At 47.6% G+C, this 25,970-nt stretch overlaps 1 protein-coding gene across 4 annotated transcripts; it reads right to left on the bottom strand.

Moving 5' to 3' along the window:
• Positions 1 to 14,115: 14,115 nt before the first annotated feature.
• Positions 14,116 to 25,234, bottom strand: ZBTB48 (zinc finger and BTB domain containing 48). 4 transcript variants are annotated; one of them, XM_074306394.1, is made up of 12 exons: positions 25,098 to 25,230; positions 24,261 to 24,326; positions 21,527 to 22,213; positions 20,756 to 20,997; positions 19,441 to 19,552; positions 17,033 to 17,125; positions 16,730 to 16,816; positions 16,356 to 16,510; positions 15,237 to 15,373; positions 14,913 to 15,077; positions 14,559 to 14,647; positions 14,116 to 14,467 (listed from the first exon to the last, which is right to left on the bottom strand). In XM_074306394.1, exons 2-12 carry the CDS (start codon positions 24,312 to 24,314, stop codon positions 14,171 to 14,173), a joined length of 2,118 nt encoding a protein of 705 aa, XP_074162495.1. In that variant the 5' UTR covers positions 24,315 to 24,326; positions 25,098 to 25,230; the 3' UTR covers positions 14,116 to 14,170. The 4 variants fall into 4 exon arrangements, with proteins under 4 accessions (XP_074162495.1, XP_074162493.1, XP_074162494.1 ...); XM_074306392.1 differs by having other exon boundaries at positions 24,261 to 24,371; XM_074306393.1 differs by lacking the exon at positions 25,098 to 25,230 and adding an exon at positions 24,797 to 24,956 and having other exon boundaries at positions 24,261 to 24,371.
• Positions 25,235 to 25,970: the final 736 nt, after the last annotated feature.

Raw genomic sequence — 25,970 nt, forward strand, 5'->3', positions numbered from 1 at the left:
GCATCTTTGGGGACCCTCGGGAGTGAGACGTGACAGCTGGAAAGTTAGGAAGGGGCTCGTGGTGCCGGAGGACTTGGACGGGAGCCGCTGGAGTTGGAAGCAGAGAAGTAACGGGTCAAAGCTGGAGAGGAGCAAGGCAGGGAGGGAGGCGCTCTCAAACCCGAGTTCTTAGTGGTTGGGGGGAGCTGTCACAATTTCAGATTTAGAAATGTTTCCAATCCAAACCACGGGATATCCTGCACACGGGATGAGTAGCAGCCGGTCTCGGAAGGCCATCACCTCCCTTTGCACTAGACAAAGGGCTGAGGGGTGTGAGGCCCCTGGCACAAGGGCTTCCCTTGGTTTGGGGCTGCTCGTCCCTTTTCCTTCATTCTCTTACCGGGGACTCCCAGTAGCCTTGTCCGGGTAAGCCACAGGCCTCAAGCCCATCGGGGGTCCTCCCGTGTAACAGACCAAGGAGAAGGTTTGTCCCGGCAGTCACAAGGGTGGCTGAGGCAGGTGCCACGGGGCCCAGTCAGAGGCCACAGACCCAAAGGGCATCTCATACACCCGAACGGTCCTGCTGTGGGCTCTCATCCCCCTTTCTCGGGGGAAGTCTGAAGCAGACACCCTCATGAGCCCTTGGCTGCTGCAGCAACTGGAAAACAGCTTGGCAGAAACTGGCATAGACCAACATCTCGCACCACGTGCAAGATCAGGACAAGGGGCTGCACGGGCTGAGCAGCAGCAAGATTGTGTGAGGATCAGTTATGTAGGCCTGGCAGTTCCTATATACCTGGAATGGAATCCAGAGAGACCGAATGCACCTTTTCCTTTCACAATATTACAAATATAGATGTTTTTTGTTAATGTGATCATATATGAGTGACCTATATCAGATTACTTGTCTTGGAAAGTGGAGAAGGAAGGGAGGAAAGGAGAAAAAAATTGTAAAGCATCTTAGAATCTTAGAAACCAAAATGAATGTGGAAAACTCTTTCATGTGTAATTGGAAAAAGAAAATACTATTGAGGGAAAAAAGCATTCTTATTTTGAATCTTCTCACCTTCTGCTCTGCTGTGCATGTGGCAGTTTTTTTTCTAAAGTTTTAAATATCAATTTTTAAAAGTGAAACATGATTTAAACACAAAAAGGTGATATAAGCAAATTAGGGGAGCATGGAATAATTTCTGTTAGATTTATGGAAAAATAAAATGCTATTAGGGAAAAAAACAACATAATGTGAAGGGTTTATTATATAGACTTTCTTGAAATTGAAACTTATTGTTTCATATTTTGAATCCTCTCGTGTTCTGCTGTGGACATGACAATTTTTCTATTTTGCTCTAAAGTTTTAAATATTTTTTAAATGGATACATGATGAAACACAAGGGGTGATATAAGCAAATTAGGGGAGTATGGGATAATTTCTGTCAGATCTATGGATAAAGGAGGGGTTTTTAAATAATATTTTTTTTCTAACTACATTTAAAGACAAATTTTAACATTCATTTACAAATTTTGATTTCCAAGTTTTCTCCCTCCCTCACCTCCCCCCTCCAAGGGAGGAATTTAGTACCAAAGAGATAGAATTATAGGATTTAAAATGGACAATTTTAATTATAAAAAATTTAAAACATAATTCCCTTAATATTGATTTCCTTAAGGAGTTCATAGTCTAATGGAGGAAACAAGCAATTATATTTTTAAAAAAAACAAAAAACTGGACAGTATAAATAGGGAGTCACTAAGATTTTTTTTTTTTTTTTTTAAGGCTGGGGTTAAGTGACTTACCCAGGGTCACACAGCTAGGAAGTGTTAAGTATCTGAGACCAGATTTGAACTTGAGTCCTCCTGACTTCAGGGCTGTTGCTCTCTCCACTGCGCCACCTAGCTGCCCCCTGAGAGTCACTAAGATTAAGAGTGATCAGGAAAGTGTTCTTCCAGCAGATGAGATTTTAGTTTGGACTTGAGAAAAACCTGCTAAGTGAGATGAAATTATGACTCTGAATGTGAATGGGATGAACTCACTCATAAAACAAAGAAAGGATTAGAAATCAGAATTAGAGGTTGTTTACAAAAAATACATTTGAAAGAGACGCACAATTAAAATAAGTAAAAAAGGCAAGGGCAGTAATCATGATGTGAAACAAAGCAAAATCAAAAATATTAAATATTAATAATAAAATTATCATTAATGTTAAAAAGTAGAAACAGACAACTATATCTTGCTGAAAGGAACCACAGACAATAAAATAGTGTCAATTATATATATATGCCCCAAATGAAAGAGAATCTAAATTCTTCATGGAAAAATTAAATGAATTAAAGGTAGAAATAGACCTTCCCCTACAAAGTTAAATAAACCTACAATGAAATAAGTAATAAGTCAAGAAGATAAATAGAATCTTAGGAAAGTTAGATATGGTAGACCTCTGGAGAAAACTAGATAGGTATAGAAAAGAATATATCTTTAACTCAGCTGTATATGGCACCTTCAAAAAACTGACCACATATTAGGATATAAACACCTCACAAGCAAATACAGAAATATTAAAAGAACCCTTCTCTAATCGCAATGCAATAAAATTACATTTAATAAAGGACCATGGAAACATACCTTAAAAATCAATTAATTGGCACTACACCCAAAGGGTTATCAAATTGTGCATACCCTTTGATCCAGCAGGATCTCTACTGGGCTTGTATCCTAAAGAGATCTTAAAGGAGGGAAGGGACCCACATGTGCAAAAATATTTGTGGCAAGAAACTGGATGCCCATAAGTTGGAAAATGGCTGAATAAATTGTGGTATGTGAATGTTATGGAATATTATTGTTCTGTAAGAAATGATCAACAGGAAGATTTCAAAGAGGTCTGGAGAGACTTACATGAACTGATGCTGATTGAAAGGAGCAGAGCCAGTTGCCCACGACAACAAGATTATTAGATGATCAATTCTGATGGACCCATATGGATCTCTTCAACAATGAGATGATTCAGGCCAGTTCCAATGGAATTGTGATAGAGAAAACCATCTACACCTAGAAAGCCATCTACACACATCTCTGTGGGGACTAATGTGGATTACAACATAGCATTTTCACCTTTGTGGTGGTGGTGTTCTCATTTGCTTGTTTGTTTTTTTCCCCCTTCATTCCCCCCCCCCAGTTTTATCTGATTTTTCTTGTGCAACATGATAAATGTGGAAATATATTTAGAAGAATTGCACATGCTTAACCTATATTGGATTACTTGCTGTGTAGGGAAGGGAGGAAGAAAAATATGCAACACAAGGTTTTGAAAAGGTGAATGTTGAAAATTATCTTTGCATGTTATTTTGAAAAATAAAAAAGCTATTATAAAAAAAGTTAATTGTAAAGTAAACAATGTAATCCTAAAAAATGAATGGATCAAAAAACAAATCATAGAAATAATAAATGATTTCATTTAAGAAAATAGCATTCAAAGATTTGTGAGCTGAATCAAAAGCAGAACTTAGGAGAAATTTTATATCTCTAAATGCATACATTCATAAAAGAAAAAGCAGATCAATGAGTTGGGCATTCAATTAAAAATAAAAAATTAGAAAAATGACAATTTTAAATTTCCATTTAAATACCAAAATGTAATCCTGAAAATCAAAGGTGAAATTAATAAAATTGAATGTAAGAAACCATTGAACTAATAAAATTACAACCTGGTTTTTTGAAAAAAAAATTAGATAAGCCATTGGTTAATTTGATTTAAAAAAAGAAAGAAGAAAACCAAATAATCAGTATTAAAAATTAGAACGATGAATACACTACCAAAAAGATGAGACTAAAACAATATTAGGAGTTATTTTGCCTAATGTGCCAGTAAAACTAACAATACAAGTGAAATGGATGAATATCTACAAAAACTGTCCAGATTAACAAAAGAGGAAACAGAATACTTAAATAATCCTATATCCAAAAAAAAAAAAAAAAAAAATTGAACAAACTATCAGTGAGCTACCTAAGAAAAAATCCCCAAGACCAGAGACTTTCAACTGACTTCTATCAAACATTTAGGGAACAATTAATTCCAATACTATAAAAACTATTTGAAAAGAAAATAGGTGAATGAGATTTACCAAATTCCCTTTTTTGACACAAATATAATTTTGATAACTAAATTAGGGAAAGCAAAGAAAATCACAGACAATTTCTTTAATGAATACTGATGCAAATTTTTAAAATAAAATGCTGGAAAGAAGATTACATCAAAAAGTCATGACCATATATGATTTATACCAGGAATGTAGGGCTGGTTCGAAATTAGGAAAACTATCAGTATAACTGACCAAATGAATAACAAAAATTACACAGTAATTATATAAATAAATGCAAAAAAATTGAAAAAACACAATATCTATTCCCATTAAAAAACATTAGTAAGCATAGGAATCAGTGGAACCTTTCTTAAAATGATAAGCAATATCTATCTAAAACCAAGAGCAAACCTTATTTGTAATGGGGAGAAACTTGAAACCTTTCCAATAAGATCAAGAGTGAAACAAGGATATCCATTGTCACCACCATTATTTAATACTTTACCAGAAATGGTAGCTATAGCAATAAAACAAACAAACAAACAAACAAAAGCTGAATAAAAATAGGTAATGAGGAAACAAAGATATTACTTAGTGATATCCTCAGAGAATCCAGAAAATCAACTAAAATAACTAGATGCAATAATCAGAATTTCAGCAAAGTAGCAGGATATAAAATAAGCCTATATAAACTATCAGCATTTTTTAATACTGTCAACAAAACCTAGTAACAAGAGCTAGAAAGAGAAATTCCATTTAAAAATAATAAGACAAGGAGGCAGCTAGTTGGTGTACTGGATAGAGCACCAGCCCAGAAGTCAGGAGACCTGAATTCAAATCTGGTCTCACTTCCTAGTTGTGTGTCCCTGGGCAAGTCACTTAACCCCAATTGCCTCAACAAAAATAATAGCAATAATAATAATAAGACAATATAAAATACTTGAGAGTCAACTTGCCATATCAAAACCAGTAATTATTGGAACACATTTCACACAACTATAGATCCAAACAACCGGAAAAATATTAATTGCTCATGAGTAGGCCAAGATAAAATAATAAAAATGACAATTCTACCTAAATTAATTTACTTATTTAGTATCATAGCAATCAAACTATTAAAGAATTTTTTTTTTAATTTTTAAAATTAATTTTATAATTATAACATTTTTTGACAGTACATATGCATAGGTAAATGTTTTTTTTTTTTTTACATTATCCCTTGTACTCCCTTCTGTTCTGAGTTTTTCCCCTCCTTCTCTCCACCCCCTCCCCTAGATGGCAGGCATTCCCATACATATTAAATATCTTATAGTATATCCTAGGTACAATATATATGTGCAGAACCAAATTTTGTTGTTGTTGTTGCAAAGGAAGAATTGTATTCGGAAGGTAAAAATAACCTGGGAAGAAAAACAAAAAAAAAGCTCACAGTTTACACTCATTTCCCAGTGTTCCTTTTCTGGGTGTAGCTGATTCTATCCATCACTGATCAATTGGAATTGGATTAGCTCTTCTCTTTGTTGAAGATATTCACTTCCATCAGAATACATCCTCATACAGTATTGTTGTTGAAGTGTACAGTGATCTCCTAGTTCTGCTCGTTTCACTCAGCATCAGTTCCTGTAAGTCTCTCCAAGCCTCTCTGTATTTAAAGAATTCTTTTATAGAGATAGAAAAAATGAGTCGTTTGGAAGATCAGAAGGATAAGAATATCAAAAGAATGATTGAAAAGAAATGTTGAAGGAAGGTGATCTCAAACTGTACAAAGCAACAAGCATCAAAACAGTCTAGTGATGGCTAAGAAATAGAGTGGAGGATCAGGTTTTAGGCACACATTTCTTGGCAAAGATACTGGAGTGGTTGGCCATTTTCTTCTCCAGCTCATTTTACAGCAAAAAAAAAATTGAGGCAAAAAGGGTAAGCGACATGCCCAGGGACACACACCTAGTAAGTATATGAGATCAAATTTAAATTCAGGTCTTCCTGACTGCAGGCCAATTACTGATACTATCTACTGCGCTACCTAACCATAGTAATCTAGTATTTGATAAACCCAAAGATCCAAACTTTAGGATTAAGAACTCAACATCAGACAAAAATTGCTGGAACAACTAGAAAGCAATTTGGCAGAAACTAGGCATAGGTCAATAGGACATATCATACACCAAGATAACATTAAAATAAATACATGATTTAGACGTAAAGGGTAATACCATAAGCAAATTGGGGAACATGGAATAGTTTACCTGTCAGATTTATGGGTAAGAAAAGTCTTTATGACAAAACAAGCTAGAGCATCTCAGGACACACAATGAATAAATTTGATTATATAAAATTTAAAAAGCTTTTGCACAAATAAAACTAATGCAACCAAAATTAGAAGGAAACCAAAAGTGGGGGGGGGGGATTTCTCTGATAAAGGTCTCATTTCTCAAATATATAGAGAACTGAATCAAATTTATAAAAATAACCATTTCCCAATTAATAAATGGCTATCAAAAGACAGCCAGTTTTCAGAATAATAAATCAAAGTTATCAGTAGTCACAAGGAAAAAAAATCTTTAAATCCTTACTAATCAAAGAAATACAAATTTTAAAACTCTAAGATACCACTTCACACCTATCATATTGATAAATATGACCCCCAAGAAGAGGAAAATAACAATATTGGAGGAGATAATGGAAAAATTGGGACCGTAGAATGCATTGTTGGTGGAGTTGTGAACTAATCCACTAATTCTAGAAAACAACAATGCTATCCAACGGGCTATAAAACCATGCATATCTTTTACCCAGAAATGACACTACTAGATTTGTATTCCAAAAGCATCAAAGAAAATGGAAAGAGACTTACTTGTTTTTTGGGGGTTTTTTAAGCTTTTTATTTACAAAGCATATGCATGGGTAATTTTTCCAACATTGACCCTTGCATAACCTTTTGTTCCAAATTTTCTCCTCCTTCCCCCCACCCCCTCCCCTAGCTGGCAGATAGTGCAATACATGTTGAATATGTTGAAATACATGTTTGATCCAATATATATATATATATATATATATGTATATATATATATATATATACATATATATATATATATATACAAATATTTATACAATTATCTTGCTGCACAAGAAAAATTGGATCAAAGAAAAAAAAACTGAGAAAGAAAATAGTCTTGTTGACGTGTACAATTTTCTCCTGGTTCTGCTTATTTCACTTAACATCAGTTCATGTCGGTCTCTCCAAGACAAAAGAGATTTATTTGTATAAAAATATTTATAGTATCTCCTTTTGTGATGGCAAAGAATTGGAAATTGAGGAAATGCTCATCAGCTGGGGAACATCAGAACAAGTTGTGATATGTAACTGATAGAATACTGATGTGTTATAAGAAATGATGAGCATGATGACATAGGAATTATTTGAAGCCTGGAGAGCTTCTGTGGAACGGCCATATATATAGTAAGAGCAAATTAACTCAAAAGATGGGAGGGGAAAAGAAGGAAAGGGTAGCAGGTACCAAGAGCAAAGTGCAGGAGTAGTGCTGTACTAGAATTATATCTCTCTTTTCCACTCAAATATTGGCAATTTTTTTTTTTGAGACATTTGGGGTTAAGTGACTTACCCAAGGTCACACAGCTAGGAAGTCTCAAGTGTCTGAGGTCACATTTGAACTCAGGTTTTCCTGACTTCAGGGCTGGTGCTCTCTCCACAAATATTGGCAATCTTAAACAAAATAAATTCAAAATAACCTCCCTTGCTTCCTTGATTGCTCTTAAAGAGAGAGGGTAACTCCTAGATTAGACCACTCTGATTATACAAATAGAGAACAGGAGTAAACCCATTTATCTAAGCAAGGCAGCAAAAAAGAAATCAGATGAATAGATTAGAATATACCAAAGAACACGTGAGAGAATAAGCTCTTCAGCTGGGAGAGAAGGGCCTGAATTTACCCAAAAGAAATCATCCCGAGGGAGGTGTTCTGAAAATCAGAGACATGTTTGAAGAGTCAGCTTCCTTTGTACATCTCCATGTATATCTTTGAAGAATGGAGAAACTGGAACCAAATTAGCAAGTCCCTAATACATGTCAGTAATGTTGTGCTCCATATATATATCTATATATCTATATAGATATATATATGGAGCACATATATATATATATGTATATATATGTATATGTATAAAATGTAAAATATATATATATATAATATATATATATACATGTTATATATATATATATGTAAATATATATATATATATATATATATATATATATATATATATTTTTTTTTTTTTTTTTTTTTTTTTTTTTTTTTTTTTTGCTTTTTTTTTCTTCCCGGTGATTTTTCCCTTTTGATCTAATTCCTCTTTCACAACATGACTAATATGGAAATGTGTTCAACATGATTGCACATGTATAGCCTACGTAGGATTACTTGTTTTCTTGGGAAGAAGGAAGGGAGGAGAGAGAAAATTTTGGAACTCAAAAATCTAATAAAAATAAATTTTGAAAACTGTCTTTACATGTAATTGGGGGAAAACATACTAAGTGAAAAAAAAGTTGTAATCATTTGAAACGATGCTTAAAGGGTAATCAAACTCTGCATAGTCTTTGATCCAGTAATACTACTACAGGATCTGTATCCTGAAGAGATCAAAGAAAAAGGAAAAAGACTTATTTGTACAAAAATATTTATAGCAGCTCTTTTTGTGGTGGTAAAAAATTGGAAATTGAGGGGGCAGCTAGGTGGCGCAGTGGATAGAGCAACAGCTTGAAGTCAGGAGGACCTGAGTTTAAATTTAGCCTTGTGTGACCCTGGGCAAGTCATTTAACCCCAACTGCCTCAGCAAAAATTAAAAATAATATTAATTAATTAATCAAAAATTAATTAATTAAAATAAAATGAATAAAAATAAATTTGAAAATGTTAAAAAGAAAAGAAAAAGAGATGGAAATTGAGGAGATGCCCATCAACTAAGGAATGACTGAAAAAGTTGTTGAATATGATTATGAAGAAATATGATGCTAGAAGAAATGTTAAGCAAAATACTTTGATAAAAATATAGAAAGACTTCTATGAACTAATGTAAAGTCAAACGAGCAGAACCAGAACATTGACCATACAAATATCAATACTGTAGAGTGATCAGCTGTGAATGACTTAACTATTCTCAGCGATACAATAACCCAAGATAATTCTTGATGAAAACTGTTCTCCAACTTCACAAAAAGAATTGATGAAGTGTGCCTGTAGATTGAAGCATGCTGCCTTTCACTTTATTTTTTGTTTGTTTTTTCTTTTTCTTTTTTTTTTTTGGAGAGGGACTGTTTTTTTTTTATTTCACAATTTATTAATATAGAAATTTCTTTGAAATGATTGCACATGCATAATCTCTATCAAATTGTTTACAGTCTCAGGGAAAGATAAATGGAAGGAAAATTATTTTTATGTGTAATTGGGAAAAATATTTTAAAAAAATTAAAGCAAGCATTGTACCAAGTGGAGTTCTCTCCATCAGTCAGGAATACCTCCATATATACAATGCACTAAATGTCTCAGGCTATAGTGAAAGGTGGGCACACTTACATGTGTACATTACATTTCTAATAAAATGTAAGATTTTTGAATGTAAGATCTGATTTTTGTCCTTTTCTCCTCAGAAATTAACATTAACATACAAGAGCTCAATAAATTCCTGATAATTGAGTGATGTAGCCCAAGAGAAAGTTTGACCCTAGCAATATAATATGTCCTTTAGCAAATAACTCGATTTGATTTGAAGAATCAAAAATTACTTGGACATTAGAGGAGAAAAGCTTTCTCTGATCAAATTAACTTAAATATAAAGGTATTTTATATATATTATATATATAATATTTATATTTATAAAATAAAGGTTTATCTATTTTGTTGGTTATGAAAAAAACAGCTTAGTTTTATTAATTCAATATTTTTTTTACTTTTAATTTTATTAATCTCTCATTTTCAGAATTTCAAATTTGGTATTTACTTGGGGGCTATTTATTTGTTCTTTTTCTAGTATTTTTGCTTGCACTCCCAATTCATTGATCTTCTCTTTCTCTATTTAATGCAAATAAGCACCTAGAGATATAAAACTTCCCCTAAGAACTGGTTTGACTGCATGCCACAAATTTTGATATGTTGTCTCATTATTGTCATTCTTGGATGAAATTATCGATTGTGTCTATGATTTGTTATTTCATCCATTCATTCTTTAAGATCAGATTATTTAGTTTCCAGTTAATTTTTGGGTTTTTTTCCCCTGGCTCGTTATTACATGCGATTCTTATTGTAGCATGATCTGAAAACGATGCATTTACTATTTGTGCCGTTCTGTATTTGATTTTGAGGGTTTCGTGCCCAATTTTTATATAGGTTCCATGTACTTCCAGGAGAAAAGTATATGAGGAACAGCTTTTAAAGGAAAAAAAAATTTCAAGTCTCTGTAGACGCAATGCACCAGAGAGGTGGTCAATCCTTGAAGTTGAACTTCACCTAGTCTGAATGCTGGCAGATGCTGAAGGAGGGGTGGTACCGGGCCACCCGACAGTTATGGTCAGTTATTTGTAGGGACCTTGTGAACAGCAACCCATTATTGACTTAGGGTCTGAACTTTCATATTGTTGACCACATGATGGGGCTGTGTGATGTTCTGTTCTCTAAAATATAATCAATCGTTCTCTGGAAGCAGATTTCTTTCTTTCTTTCTTTTTTTTTTTTTTTTTTTTTTTGAGGCTGGGGTTAAGTGACTTGCCCAGGGTCACACAGCTAGGAGGTGTTAAGTGTCTGGGACCAGATTTGAACTCAGGGTCCTCCTGATTTAGGTCTGGTGCTCTATCCTCTGTGCCACCCTGATGCCCCTGGAAGCAGATTTCTTGAGGAGCTTCTGGAGGCATCCTTGGCTTCAGTTCAGTTTCAATAATCCCAAAATGCAGCCAGGGATTAAAGTCCAGATCCTTTATTGTGTCCTTCAAAATCCTGAATCTTTTCCTGGGCCCAGTTAGCTTTCTTAGAGGTCTATCTCTCTCTGGTTCCGAGTGTCTCCAGCCAGTACGAAGGTTGAAGTTAGAATGAATCTTGACTCTGAATCTCCAAGAGTGTGGGATTGTGGGTTTCTGCCTTGTGAATCTCCCAAAGTCCCTGAAGTTCTCCCTTGAAGTTCTCTTTGGCCCTGGATCTCCTAAAGTCCAAAAGCAGGCTTTTTCTTTCCTCCTTATATATCTTTGTAAAGGTGTGAAGTCTAATGTGTGAATCAATGAGTGAACTCCTTTAAAGGTGTAAACTCCTTTAAAGGTGTTACCTGGTTTCAAGTTCTGGCCCATGACATCTCCTTCTAGGATCAGATCAATCATACTGAACCATGCTAAATTAGATAATTATTGTCTCTATTCATTCCAGTGACTTAGCACCTTATAACAATCCTAACAGGGCTGAGTGTGTAAAAAAAGATGTATGAAAAGCCGTTTAAAAGAATAATCTAAGTATCAGCTACTATTACTGAGACAAAATTTCCCATTTTGTGGATGATCAAGTTGAGGCTCAGGGAAGTCTCTCAACAGTTTGCTGCTAATGTCCGTTGCCCCTGAAGACCTAGGCAGCACCAAATGGCACCCTAAGATCACAGATTCAGGCAACTATTCTGAGTCCCACATTTTTCAGATAAGGAAACTGAGGCTCCAAAAAGTAAGGTGCTGTCTCTCGGTCACTCTGGCAGAGCTAGTGGTTGGTGATCACAGCATTCGTTCCACCATGGGACTTTGCTCTTCTAATTCATAGGATGATAGAACAAGAGGGGACCTTCCGGGGTTGGGCAATCCAATCCACTCATTGCCTGCCCAAGGATCTGATTTGGATTTGAACTCCAACCCAGTTCTTTCCTTTCTAGGACACATGGTCCATGCTTAGGTCTGGTCCACCTTGCTTCCTTCTGCTTCTGGTACAGGCTTTCTTCTTTTGAGCTGTTTGACATGATTGGAGTTTCATCTGGGACACTTTTCCCAAGAAACCCTGTGGCCACTAATTCTTCATGAAAGGTCTTATTAGACTCCCCAGAAAAGCCTTCTCCCATCCCCAGGGCACCCAAGACCATGAGTGGCCTTGAGGGGGAAAGGGGGGTTCTCCCCCGAGCTTCTTGCCTCCAGATATTGCTGGGGTAGGAGGGGACTAGTGTTAGCTTCTTACTAAGTGCTAATGAGATAATGAGATATTAAGTTCTTACTAAGTGCTAAGTCGGTACTTGACAATTCTCTAGTTCCAGCCTTTCCTGGGGAAGAGCTTGCATGCTTAGGAGGAGCAAGCTCATTGGTTGAAGTACTTCTTCCCAGAAGCCCTTGCATTATCCCACACCCATTCTCTGGGAGGATAAAGAGGGCAGCTCTGGAAGAAAAAGTTAGTCAAGCCTAAAAAAAAGTTAGTCAAGCGGCTCTCTGCAGGAAGGGAAGTCACTTCTCTGGATGAGAGTTAATGGCAACTGTCTGGAGACAACAGCATGTTACAGACTAGGAGCAGGTTAGAAGCTAGAAGCTTGCCCACCTAAGACTCCTTATGAGGGTAGTATTACCCAAAGTAAGTGCTTTTTTTTTTTTTTTTTTTTAATAGCTTTTTATTTACAAGACATATGCATGGTAATTTGACCCTTGTGAAACCTTCTGTTCCCAAAGTAAATGCTTAAAAAACTGTAGGAGTTTGCAAGGCAATCCCAATAAACTTTGGTTAGAAACTGCCATCTGCATCCAGAAAAAGAACTGAATGTAAATCAACACACGCTATGTTCACTTATTTTTTAACTTTTTCCCTTTTGTTCTTTTTACCCCCCAACGTGATTCATAAAGAAATGTGTATTAAAAATAAAATTTAGAAAAAAAAAGGAAAAACCCGAAAACCTTTACCAGCTAACACCTTAATATTATCAGTGAAGATCTTGGAATTTAGAGATAGGGAGAGGAGAGCCAGCTTTGGCTAAAGGACACATGAGGTCGGAAGGAAAAGTCCAGGGCCTTGAAAAAAAGACCTGGTTTCAAATTGTGCTTTTGCATAAATACTTGCCATGTGACTTAAGCAAATCTTTTGTTGCTTTTTGCTCCTATTTCCTCTTCTGTAAAAAGAGTTCAGCCCAGCTGGACACAAAGGCCCACTCCAGCTCCTAACACCTCGAGATCCTGTGGGGGAGGGGGGGAGAAGCCTTGCCTGTCAAGGAAGGGGGACCTGGAAACATGCTGTCAAGGCAAAAGGTGCATGCACCCCAGTAGCTAAGCAGTGGGAAGATGAGGCGAGTTCTCAAAAGAATGTATTACAGAAGCTGCCCTTGCTGGTGGCTGCCTGACAAAAGCGCCGGGGACCCAAATGAAACCATTGTCGAGTTACAGCGTGTCCAACTGGAGCTAATCAGACCAATACGAGCTCGGAGCGCTCGGCCCCAGTCGGATACAAGGGTCCCTAGGAACATTTGGGGCTGCTCTAACTGCGCACCTCGTGTTCCTTCTGAGCTACTTCGGTTCCGTTTGGCACAGCCCCTTCTCGGATGAGGGCATGCCATACAAAGCCTTCCGTGCTAGTGTTTCCCATGTTATACGATTGATTTTGAAGTTCTTGTGCTCCCCCTCACAACTGCACGGACACACCCAGGAAGATTTGGGAGAGAGACAGTGAAGGAAGTGAGACCAGGAGACAGCAATGGCTACGCCGTGGGCAAAGGCCGCCCCCAAACAAACCAAGGTGGCCCAGAGGACTCTGGGTGGGCCCAGGCTGGGGCTGTGGCTGTGGAGAGGGGCCTGTGTTGGCAGCTTGGCCGACCTGGCGGTCAGGGAAGGGTTGGCAGGCTGGGATCCACAACTGGGGACAAGAAGACAAAAATCCACAAAACCTTTTTTAAAAGGGGAGTGGTCTGCACTGCAGGGGGGCTCTTCCCAAGGGGAGGCAGCCTGGCTCTCTGGGAGAGGCTCCATCCTAAGAGAAGGGAGGCGCCCCCCTGTATTGCTAGTGAGCCCCCTCCCCCAGCCCCATCAGGACAGATGGATGTGGGAAGATGGCAACCACAGAGTCCAAAGCAACATCTTTATTAGGGGGGTTCGGAGGGTTGTGGGAAAGGGGTGGGGCTATGTCTCGCAGTCCTCTGGGATGGTGGCAGTGATAATGAGTGACTGTTCAATGACATCGGAGCTAGAAAAATGCTCCTCTGCGCAGAGTCTCTGACCGGGGAGCTGGGGAGCCAGTCCTCCCTGCGTCAGGGACTCCACGATCACCTCGGCAGAGCCCATCTCCAGCTCCGGGGGAGGCTGTAGGGCCACCACGACCATCTTCTCGTCCTCGATGACCAGGTTCCGAAGCTTCCTCTGACGGGGATTGTAATTTTCTACTCGGTCATGGATCTCCATGTGCCGGCGCAGGTGTGCCTGGGGTACAAAGCAGGGCTCAGCGAGCCGCCTGGGGGGTGCCGGCACACAGAGTTGGGGAGCCGCGGCGGGAGCCCCTCCCAAGGCCTACCTGGCGGGTGAATTTATAGCCACACTCGGTGCACTCAAACTTCCGCACGCCCTTGTGTCTCCGCACGTGCACTCGCAGCTGTTCCACGGCTTGGGGGCAGGGGGAGAGACACAGTCCTCTGTATGAGTCCAGGGGCCAGAGCATAGGACCAAACCCTCCCAAGACAAAGGAGAGTGCCGAAGATGGGGGGCCAGAGGCGGAATCAGCCCCCAACAACTCAGGAGGACCCAGGAGATGGGCAGTCCCTGCGGCCAGACAAACCCCCCGGGAACCCCTCCTCTGACTCAAGCCCATCGGGCTCCCCACCTTCCCCCATAGGGGGTCCCCCTGGAAAGGCCTGAGGGGAGGGAGCACCTTTGAAGGTCTTCCCACAGATCTGGCAGAAGTGGGGACGGCCCTCCTGGTGGCGGCTGGCCACGTGTCTCAGCAGCGGCCCCTTCTCCGTGAAGCGCTGCTCGCAGAACTCACAGCTGAAGGGCCGCTCACCGGTGTGCGTCCGGTGGTGCTTGTCCAGGCTGGCTGCAATGGGAGCGGAGAGCAGGGAGGAAGCACGGTGCTCAGCTCATGGCCCGGGGGATCTTGGGACATCAGGGGCAGAAGGGAGGGCCAGACCAGAAACCAGGATCCCGAGGCTGGGAGGGCCTGCGGGGGCTCCCCTCCCCCCACCGTGGGGAGTACCTTGTGTGCGGAAGGTTTTGCCACAAAGATGGCACTGGAAGGGCTTCTCCCCGGTGTGAGTGCGCAGGTGCATGTTCAAGTTGGCTTTCTGCGTGAAAGCATGGCTGCAGAACTCACAGACGTACGGACGCTCGTTCCTGGGGAAAGGGCCGGGGGTCCGCTCAGGCCCCACCCAGACAAGGGTCGGGAGATGGGAGCAAACAGGGAACACAGGCCGAGCAAGGCCAGAAACGACCCCTAGACGAGACCCCAATGACCTAAGAGGGGACGTCTCTGTGGGCTCGGACTGGGGGTCAGTCAGGAGACTCAAACCCAACGAGGGGCTCCCCTAGGGAAGCAGAGGCCTCTGTGCCAGGAGACCCCAAGAATGGGGCAGAAGAAATCACCAAGGGAAGAGCACCGAAGGGATGAATGCTCAGATTCATTCGCTCCATTTAACAAGCAGTTATTAAGCAGCTACTATGTGCCTGGTGCTGGCGATCCCAAGACAAAACTAAGACCAGCTCCCATTGACGGATGGCCAGTCGAGAGGAGCAAAGAAAGCCACGTTTCTGGGGCTGCCACAGGGCTGGGAGGAAAGGCCTCAAGGGCCCCCGGGCCGCCATCTAGCGGCCTCTTCTTCTCCACACTCCTTCCAATTCCAACTCTTAAGGATGGTCAGAAAGTCCCAGGACCCCCAGAAACCCAATTCCTGAGAGCAACAAGGCCCAGGGACAGAGGAGGGGCCGTTGGTGGGAGAGGGAGGTTACAGCCTGTGACACCCTGCCCACACCAGGCTCGGGGGGCTCTCCCAAGCAAACACAATGATCAAAAACAAGGGGGACTCTTTTTAGAAAAGGCGGGTCCTAGAATTTTCTTTGGCTCTCCATCTGAAGGAGGCCAGAGGCTGCCTCCTTCCCATCCTCCACACGGACCAGAGCCCAGGGCATCTCCTACAGCCATCAATGTAAATAAACCTCCTGGCTTCTAGAGGCCTAGGGGTCTGGGTGCATCCTGGGAGCACACTGGGAGCCTCTAGGAGCATGCTGGGATCTCCCGGGAGCACGCTGGGAGCCTCTGGGAGCAGAAGGGCCCGCCTGGACTCCCCGGCGTGCCAGCCCAAGCAGGGAGGGCCCTTACCTGTGCTTCGCCTTGATGTGCATCTGGAGGCCGTTGCGGCTGGAGGCTCGGTGCCCGCACTCCTCACACACAAAGAGCTTCTCCCCTCGATGCTTGAAGGCTTCATGTAACTGAAGCTCTGTTCGAGACAGGAAGCATTTGGCGCAGGTGGGACACTGCAGGCAAGAGGGGCAGGGAAGTTCATGGCCCGCCCCCATGCCTCATGGCTGGGGGGCTCTGCCTGCAAACAAGTTCCTGGAGGGAAGTCCCCGGCCTAGGACTGAGGCCTCCGTCTCTGTGATCCCGGGCCTGCACAGGCTTAGGGGAAGGTTGACCTTCTCCCCAGGGGTGTCCCACGGGTCCCCAGCCCTGCTTCCCCCGCCACAAGTACTCACTGCGTGAGGTTTGGGGGCCCCGTGCAGCTTGATCATGTGACTCTGCAAGTCTTTTTTTTGCATGAATTGTTGTGAGCAGGACGAGCACTGAAAGAGAGGGTCCAGGGTCAAGGCCTGGAAGGCCCCAGTCAGACCCACCCCATGACAGTGCCACAGGCCCGTGTGGCCCTGTGAGGGCGGTTCTGAGGCAACGGTCAAGGGAAAAGGGAGGGGGGCAAGCCGAGGGGGCTTGGCAAGGACCACAGAGGTCAGCGGGAGTTGTGGGAGCTTTGAGTCAGGGCCCCACCCCTCCAGCCCCCTGACCTTGTAGGGCATTTCCCCAGTGTGGGACACCATGTGAACGCGCAGCTCCATCCTCCTCCGGAAGGTCTCCTGGCACACGGAGCAAGTAAACACCTGGAAGCATTAGGGGCCGGCATCAGGATGTGTGCTCTGGGTCCTGAGGCCGGGGAGCCCGGTCAGTCCTGGCCCTGTCTGAGCTTTAGTTCTAATCCTCAGCTGCTGTATACCTGGGGACTGAGGAGCCACGGAGGGGAGGAGGCCACGGGTGATGAGGGCAGCCCTGCCATCTGGCCCCTTGGGAGCCCTTGGGAACAGAAGGATTTGGGGCCGCGGGCCAGGACCTCAATGCCCACAGCACTAACACCTTTCCTTATTGGCAAACCTGCTACAGACCTGCTGGGCCCAAAGGCCACTGAGGTTCCCAGGATAAGCTATGTGACCAGGAGCAAATGCTTTAACTCTGACATCCCAGGTTCTAAGAGCCCTCCCAGCTCTGACATCCCGGGTTCTAAGGGCCCTCCCAGCTCTGACATCCAGGGTTCTAAGGGCCTTCCCAGCTCTGACCTCCTGGGTTCTAAGGGCCCTCCCAGCTCTGACCTCCTGGGTTCTAAGGGCCCTCCCAGCTCTGACCTCCTGGGTTCTAAGGCCCTCCCAGCTCTGACCTCCTGGGTTCTAAGGGCCCTCCCAGCTCTGACCTCCTGGGTTCTAAGGCCCTCCCAGCTCTGACCTCCTGGGTTCTAAGGGTCCTCCTAGCTCTGACCTCCTGGGTTCTAAGGGCCCTCCCAGCTCTGACCTCCTGGGTTCTAAGGGCCCTCCCAGCTCTGACCTCCTGTGTTCTAAGGGCCCTCCCAGCTCTGACCTCCTGGGTTCTAAGGGCCCTCCCAGCTCTGACCTCCTGTGTTCTAAGGGCCCTCCCAGCTCTGACCTCCTGGGTTCTAAGGGTTCTAAGGGCCCTCCCAGCTCTGACCTCCTGGGTTCTAAGGGTTCTAAGGGCCCTCCCAGCTCTGACCTCCTGGGTTCTAAGGGCCCTCCCAGCTCTGACCTCCTGTGTTCTAAGGCCCTCCCAGCTCTGACCTCCTGGGTTCTAAGGGCCCTCCCAGCTCTGACCTCCTGGGTTCTAAGGGCCCTCCCAGCTCTGACCTCCTGGGTTCTAAGGGCCCTCCCAGCTCTGACCTCCTGGTTCTAAGGGCCCTCCCAGCTCTGACATCCCGGGTTCTAAGGGCCCTCCCAGTTCTGACCTCCTGGGTTCTAAGGGCCCTCCCAGCTCTGACCTCCTGGGTTCTAAGGGCCCTCCCAGCTCTGACCTCCTGGGTTCTAAGGCCCTCCCAGCTCTGACCTCCTGGGTTCTAAGGGTCCTCCTAGCTCTGACCTCCTGTGTTCTAAGGGCCCTCCCAGCTCTGACCTCCTGTGTTCTAAGGGCCCTCCCAGCTCTGACCTCCTGTGTTCTAAGGGCCCTCCCAGCTCTGACCTCCTGGGTTCTAAGGGCCCTCCCAGCTCTGACCTCCTGGGTTCTAAGGCCCTCCCAGCTCTGACCTCCTGGGTTCTAAGGGCCCTCCCAGCTCTGACCTCCTGGGTTCTAAGGGCCCTCCCGGCTCTGACCTCCTGGGTTCTAAGGGTCCTCCCGGCTCTGACCTCCTGTGTTCTAAGGGCCCTCCCAGCTCTGACCTCCTGTGTTCTAAGGGCCCTCCCAGCTCTGACCTCCTGGGTTCTAAGGGCCCTCCCAGCTCTGACCTCCTGGGTTCTAAGGCCCTCCCAGCTCTGACATCCTGGGTTCTAAGGGCCCTCCCAGCTCTGATATCCCATGTTCTAAGGGCCCTCCCAGCTCTGACCTCCTGGGTTCTAAGGCCCTCCCAGCTCTGACATCCTGTGTTCTAAGGGCCCTCCCAGCTCTGACCTCCTGGGTTCTAAGGGCCCTCCCAGCTCTGACATCCTGGGTTCTAAGGGTCCTCCCAGCTCTGACCTCCTGGGTTCTAAGGGCCCTCCCAGCTCTGACATCCTGGGTTCTAAGGGCCCTCCCAGCTCTGACCTCCTGGGTTCTAAGGGTCCTCCCAGCTCTGACCTCCTGGGTTCTAAGGCCCTCCCAGCTCTGACCTCCTGGGTTCTAAGGGCCCTCCCAGCTCTGACCTCCTGGGTTCTAAGGGCCCTCCCAGCTCTGACCTCCTGGGTTCTAAGGGCCCTCCCAGCTCTGACCTCCTGGGTTCTTAGTTCCCTCCCAGCCCTGACATTCTATGTCCTAAGTTCCTTCCCAGGTTTGACATTCTGCTTTGTACAAGTTCTATCCTGGAATTAAATCTTGTTCAAACAGAGGTTGGAAGAGGTTCCCTTCTGAGATACAAAGATTCTAAGAAAGCCTTTTTCCTGGGGGCTTGAGCCCAGTCCCCAGATAGAGTGGGGGCAGTGGGGCAGGGCCTCAGGGACCCCAGTAATACCTGCTCTGAACGGTTCAAGCAATTCCGTGCTTCGTGCTCCAGGAGATTCTCTTTCCTAAAGTAGCACTTCCCACATTTGGGGCATTCAAAAGGCTTCTCCCCTGTGTGTTTCCTGGAAGGAATAGGACCCAAGAGGGATTTGGGTGCTAGAAAGACTTCCCAGCCTTCACAACGGACCCGCTTCCCACCTCCCTCAGCCCTCCCAGGGAGAAAACGAGGACAGCAGGGGAAACTATGTGCTGGGGGCAGCCGGCCAGCGAGAAGGCACAGGGAGCAGGCTCTGGCCCACCAGGATCTCGGGCTCACGACACTAGCCAGACCAGAGCCAACCCCTCCAACCTGCCCTGATGCCGGGAGGACCGCAGCCCATCCTCGCATGCACAAAGCCCGGGGTGTTCAGAGGCCGTTTAGTGCCTGACCGTGGAGCGAGCCTTCTCCCAGGGGCCGAGAGCAGACCTCCGAGCGTGGGCAGCCACGGGGATGCTGACGGAGGCTCTGGTCAGCTCCGACCTGCCTCTACCTCCGAGGCTCTGCTACGAGGCTGTCCACAGAGGTGACTTCACAACCATGTATTTGGGGCAAGGTTCAACCCTCCGCAAATCTTTCACTCGGAAGACAATGACGGATTCATTCCTAGTGTCTGAGCCACTCGAAGAGGGGAGGGGAGCCCACAGAGATGATACTAAGCAAAGGTTCATAAACTGTGGCCTTTGAACTTTTAAAATTATGCTGAGAAGTAGATTTCAATATCATTGCTTTTCTTAGAAATTAATCCTCTGTACTTTTTATTTTATGCATTAAAAACCAATATTCAAAGAAGAGCTCCTTAAGCCTCCCAGATAAGGCCAAAGGGGTCCTTAACACAAATAGCTTAAGATGCTTTGTCCTGAGAGGAAAAGCCTTGCCAGCTCCCACCGCGAACACCCCAGAGGCACCTCCTCTTCTGCCAGGGGGCACCTCCACCCCCTTGCCATGTTCAGTGAAGGAACATGAAGGTGAAATGGAAAAAACTTCTCAGGTTTTCTTCTATCACACATGAAGGCTTCTGAAGAGTTACTTTGCCCCCCGATTTACTCATCCTCTCCCGTGTCACATCCCTCTTTAGTCCCTAGCACCCACTCACTGCGAGGGCAGACTGGGCTAGAGGGCGCGAGGGGCCTGGCTGTGGCCTGGCTCCCTCCGAGACCATGGGAAGGGACGACGGGAAGGGAGAAAGGAGGGAGGGCCCTTTTCAGAACAGATAAATTGGCTCCCTGCTCTGGGTACAGAAAGGGCAGAGATGGGGAAGGGGAATTAAAAAAGAAAGAATCTTTACCTGTTGTGGACTTTTAGATAATATTTGCTGAGGAACTTTTTATGACATGTGGGGCATTCAACCGGCACAGCTGTACCTTTTCTGTTCCCGGGGGGCTCGGTGACTGGAGGCCCCAGGCTGAGGGCGGGCTCCAGAGCACCAGGCTTGGGGGCTGGGTCGGACTTCCTGGTGGTCCGCACAGTCTCTGTTTCAGAAACGTCACCTCCATCCGCGTCATCCTCGACTTGGACCACCACTTCCCACTACGGCAGAACAGGCAGGGCAAGGAGGCGACGTCACCAAAGGGAATCTGCCGGCCGGGGGCCGAGCCCAACGGGTAGCAGCAAGCCGCCCTCTCCCCGCTCCAAGGGACCTCCAGCCAGCCAGCCCTGGGACCCCCAGGGAGGAGCTAGTCCCTAGTGCGCCCTGGTGAGGGCGGCCCCTGGCCAGGGAGAAATGGCTGCGAGCCCCCGTGTCCGGAGGAGTCCGTCCCCCAGAGGCCGGCTGCTGGTCCCCCCACCTGAGTGCAGAGCCCGGCCTCAAGCCCATCTCTCTGTCTGTGGGAATCTGTCCCACCTTGTCCTCCGTCAGGGAGGCTCCTTCCAGATGGCCCCCAGGATCCTGACTAGGTGCAGCACCAGGGTGGGCCAGGGAAGGCTCATTTCTGGGCTGTGGTCTGGCAAGGCCAGCTGCTCCAACCCCAAGGACTGAAGGGCCTCTGCCACGGGGGTCCCCACCAGCTCCCTCCCTCTCCTATTCCCTGGGGGCACCCCCAGCACCCTCGGACAGCACCTCATTACTACCAGCCTGCAGCAGGACCCCTCCTGCCTTCAAGGGTCTCTGGGGGTCTTTACGGTCTTGAGGGTCCTTGTCCCCAGGACTGGGCGGGGCACTAGGCTTCAGAACTTGCTGGAGTCTCTCGTGGGGAGAGGAAGGGTTCTCCCTCGGACTAGGGGGGCTGGGCTTGGCCCCGGGAGGGCTCTGGGGAGAGCAGGGCTGCGCAGCACCAAGGCCCACATAGAACGCTCTGGCCACGTCCTCCTCCTCGGAGTCGAGGGGCCGCTTGAGGCGGCCGTTCCCGTCCCCAGGCACGGCCGTCTCCGGGCTGGCCGGCTCTCGCCCCCCCAGGTCCTTGAAGCTCTGGCACAGCTCCACCACCTCTGGCACCCGGAGCTCCCTCGCTGCCAGGAGCACCTTCTCCCGGTTTCCTGCCGTGAGCGCCAGGCGGCCGGTATAGAAGAAGTCCAGCAGCAGGCCAAAGATCTCAGCGAAGCCGGCAGGGAGGCTGACGCTGCCCACGGTGCCGTCCCCATAGAGGCTCTGGAAGAAGTGGCTGCAGCAGGCCAGGACGCTCCAGTGGGCCTTGAAGACCAGGCCGCCCACGTCCAGGGTGGCGTCACAGTACTGCCCCTTCTCCCGCTGCTTGTTGAGCTCCTGCAGCACCCGGACGCTGTGCTGGACAAAAGAGCCGTCCATCGTCTGCGGAGAGGAGGGAGGACATGGGGGTCAAGGGCCGGGCCCCCGACAGAGGCTGGGCCGGGCCAGGACTGGAAGGGGCTTCTCCAGTCACAGGCACCGAGCACCAGAGCTGACCGTCAATCATCACCCTCCCCAGGTCACCCACCCCAGAACCTGAGCCTCTGTCTGCCAGACCCTCCGGAGACCCTGCCTGGGGAGGCTCACAGGACTGAGGGCCTGGCCGTTACAAGGGCAGTGACGGCACCTTCTGGGGCGTGCGGCCGGCGGGAGACGCGTGATGGGGGAGGGTAGGGCTAGCCAGGAAAAGTCCTGCAGGCTCAGCTAACAAGAAGCTGCCCGGGGGCAGGCCGGGGGTGCCGGGGATGGAGCACCAGCCCTGAATTCAGGAGGACCCGAGTTCAAATCCGGCCTCAGACACTTAACATTTCCTGGCTGTGGGAATCTGGGCAAGTCACTTAACCCCAACTGCCTCCGCAAAAACAAACAAAAAGCAGCAGGATTAGGAGAGAATATGGTTGAGTGAACTATCAAATTTCTGCCATAAAGGTTTTGTATCCAAGATAAAGAAACAATTAACAAACACATTAATGATTAACAGCCATTCCCCAACAACAGATAACTGGTCAAAGGGTACGAACAGTTCCGAAAGAACTGCAAAGTATTCACGGGCACTTCAAAGAAGGCTGCGGATCACAATCACAAAAGAAAACAGACGCCGAAGTTTCCCCTCCACCTGTAAACGGGCCAAGGTGACAAAACAGACAACGATAAAGCCGGAGCGCTTGTGGGGGGCAGCGCGTTAGCAGCTGGGGGAGCTGCCAAACGGTGCAACCATTCCGGAAAAACCTGGAGCGAGGCAAATGGCGATTAAAAGCCCAAGTGGCTAAAGTGTCAACAACGAGCCGCTTATGCCAGAGGAGTCACGAGTGGCCGCGGCAAACCCACACAGCAGGACGGACTGAGGGCTGAGAGTCACCGGGGGTCGGGCATTTACTCGTCGGCCAAGCTCATTTCTTTCTCTTCTTTTGCCTTAAAGATGCTGTTCTATTATAGAAGGGTTGGAGGAGGGTTGGAAAGGGACACTGGAGAAAACTATGATGATGTAAAAAACGCCATAAAAACGTATGGATGGGAAAAAGCTCGAGGGTGACCTGGGAGAGACACTGCCCCAAATCCAGCCCGCGAGGGCGTTACTCGTCTGACAGGCTTTGGGCCTTGTCAACACGTTGGTGAGTTTTCTCCCTCCTTTCTTGTCTTTAAAAATGCTGTTACACAAAGCGGCTCTCTGGGAGGGCTGAGAGATTCTTCATAGAAAATTACGAAAACAGACGTCAACAAAGCCTTACAAAGGGTCAGCGGAGCGGCGAGTGAGGCTGAAGGAAATGACGGCAGGCACACGCCCGCTCACCGGGGAGGACAGCGCGCCAACCTGTAGGTACCGGCCATTCAGAGAGAATAATCGGGAGAGTCCGGAGGGAAAGGGGCCGGGAAAGAATGCCTAGAGAAGATGGAACTCAAGGGAAGTCACAGAAGGCAGAGGAGGGGAGCGAGCATTCCAGGCGTGAGTGACAAGCGGGGAGATGCTCCGGAGCAGGAGGGGGAGGCGGCGGCGCGGGGGTCAAAGCAGAAGCGGACAGGAGGGTCAGGCTCCGGAAGGCTGATCCCGGGGCGCTTACTGAATACAGCCTGGCACTGTCGGACGGAGGTCCGCTTTCACGCGAGACCAGGGAGACCGCCAGCAAGGGGCTCCTGAGACCCCCACAGAGCACAGGGCGGTGCGGGCGCGCGGTCGCTGTGTTTTGGGATGACTAAAAGCAGCAGGGGGGATGGCTGCTGACCGCTGACCTCTGGGGGAGGGAGGAAGGCCCGGGCCACTGCCCCCCGTTAGTGCTGGGAGGCAGGAGAGCGCCAGAGCCGGGAGGACGGAGCAGAGGGGGCGAGGCTGAGGACAAGGAGGATGGGGACGAGGAGAAGCTCTGGCCGGAAGGGGAGGGGGAGAAGCCCTGGAAGGTCTGCAGCGGGGGCAGATCGGGCCTCGGACACTTACTGGCGGGGCGGCCCCGGGCACGCCGCCCAGTCCCGTCTGCCTCTGGTTCCTCATCAGTAAAAGGAGCTGGAGAAAGAAAGTGCAGACTAGTCCGGCGTCTCTGCTGAGGGTCTGAGGGGAGACAGGCGTAGTCAGCAAGGAAGCGTGCGGAGAGGAGGACTAGACGTTACCGGGGCCCGGGGAGGGAGGGGACAACTAATGGGGGACACAACTGCGGGGCGCTGGGAGAGTTAACGGGGGGAGGGCCACCGGGACCCCCGGGAAGTGTGTCGGGGCACAACTATGGAGGGGGGCACTCCTGGGGAACGGGGGAGGGGCAGTTTGTGGGAGGAACAACTGGAGTGGGGGGAGCAGCGAGCAGAGGGCACAACTATTGGGGAACTGGAGTTCCTGAGGCGCAGGGCCCTCCCGGGTGCGCGGGGGACAGAACCACTGGGACACCGGAAGGGGCGGTTAGTGGGGGGCACCGCCGGCACGGCGGGCTCAAGGACCACGGCCGGGGGCTGATGGGCAACGGTGAATTCCGTTAACCGGACCCGGTAAAGGAGGAGTCCGCCATCAGAGCAGCTCAACAGTTAACGGGGAAAGACTACCAGGGCGGTTAACGAGCGCGGTTAACGCGCAGGGAGGTTCGGGGGCCCGGTTAATGGGGAGCGCGGCTAGCGGGACCCGGTTAACGGGGCGAGGCCGCGAGCCCCAGTGCCGCCGAGCCCCGCCCCCGCCCCGCCGCCGGCCCCTCTGCGCCTCGCGGCCCGGCTGCGCACAGCTCGACGCTCCCTAGACTGCGCGCCCCCGCGCCTCTCCGCCCCTCCCCGAGAGCGCGCCCCACCGCCTCACCTGCCCCGGGCCGGGCCCGCTCCGGAGACTCCCCAGTGCCTGCCAAGCTCCCACGGAGGAACTGCCAGAGCCGAACAGTGCGCAGGCGCACCGAGCAAAGCCTAGAGGCGCCGCCGGATGTGACGTGAGGGCGCACGAGACTGGGGCGGGACGACTCGCGGCTTCGGGGTCGGAATGGAGCTCGTAGCTGGAGCCAATGAAAAACCCGCAGAGGGTAAGGGTGGAAGGCTGGGGTTGTTGGCGACCGGATGTTGCTCGAACCCTCAGCCACTAAGAGAACTCCAGAGGCGGCCAATAGGTTCGCGCGAGGGGAATGCTCCGCCTCCCCGCCTCCCGTGTTGCTTAGGCAACGGCAGAGCGGCGAGCTTGGCCCCGCCTCCCAGGCAGGCAGTCTGGCTCCGTGCGAGGGGCTGGCTGCTAGGTCTCCGGGTCAGCTTTTCCCCGGCCGGAGGCGGGGCTCCCTAAGAAGCCGAAAGCAGAGTCCGAGTCAAGTTGTTTTTGGCATCCCTAGCTAGGCCGGGAGAAGCCGGCTCCGCTCCTCACCAGCTCGGGGACCGAGAGCTTCACCTCTCCCGTAAAAGTAGGTCGATTTGGACCAGCTGACCTCTCCTGGCCTCAGTTTCCTTGCCCGTAAAAGTGGGTCTCTGTTTCTCCCTCTGCAAAACGAACGGATTAGGCCCGATCATCTTTGATCTGGTTCTGAATGGGGGTAGCGGGGGTGGGGAGACACCTTTTCTGATCAGCACCGGCTGGTGCCCAGTGAGGCCCGGATTCAGATATTCAGTGACCTGTTTTCTCAGACTTAGCTTTGGGAAAGGTCCTTAGAAGTCACCTAATTGCAAGCCCCTCATTTTGGAAGGAAACCGGAAATGA

The sequence above is a fragment of the Sminthopsis crassicaudata genome, chromosome 3, assembly GCF_048593235.1.
Source record: "Sminthopsis crassicaudata isolate SCR6 chromosome 3, ASM4859323v1, whole genome shotgun sequence".
Taxonomy (NCBI): domain Eukaryota; kingdom Metazoa; phylum Chordata; class Mammalia; order Dasyuromorphia; family Dasyuridae; genus Sminthopsis; species Sminthopsis crassicaudata.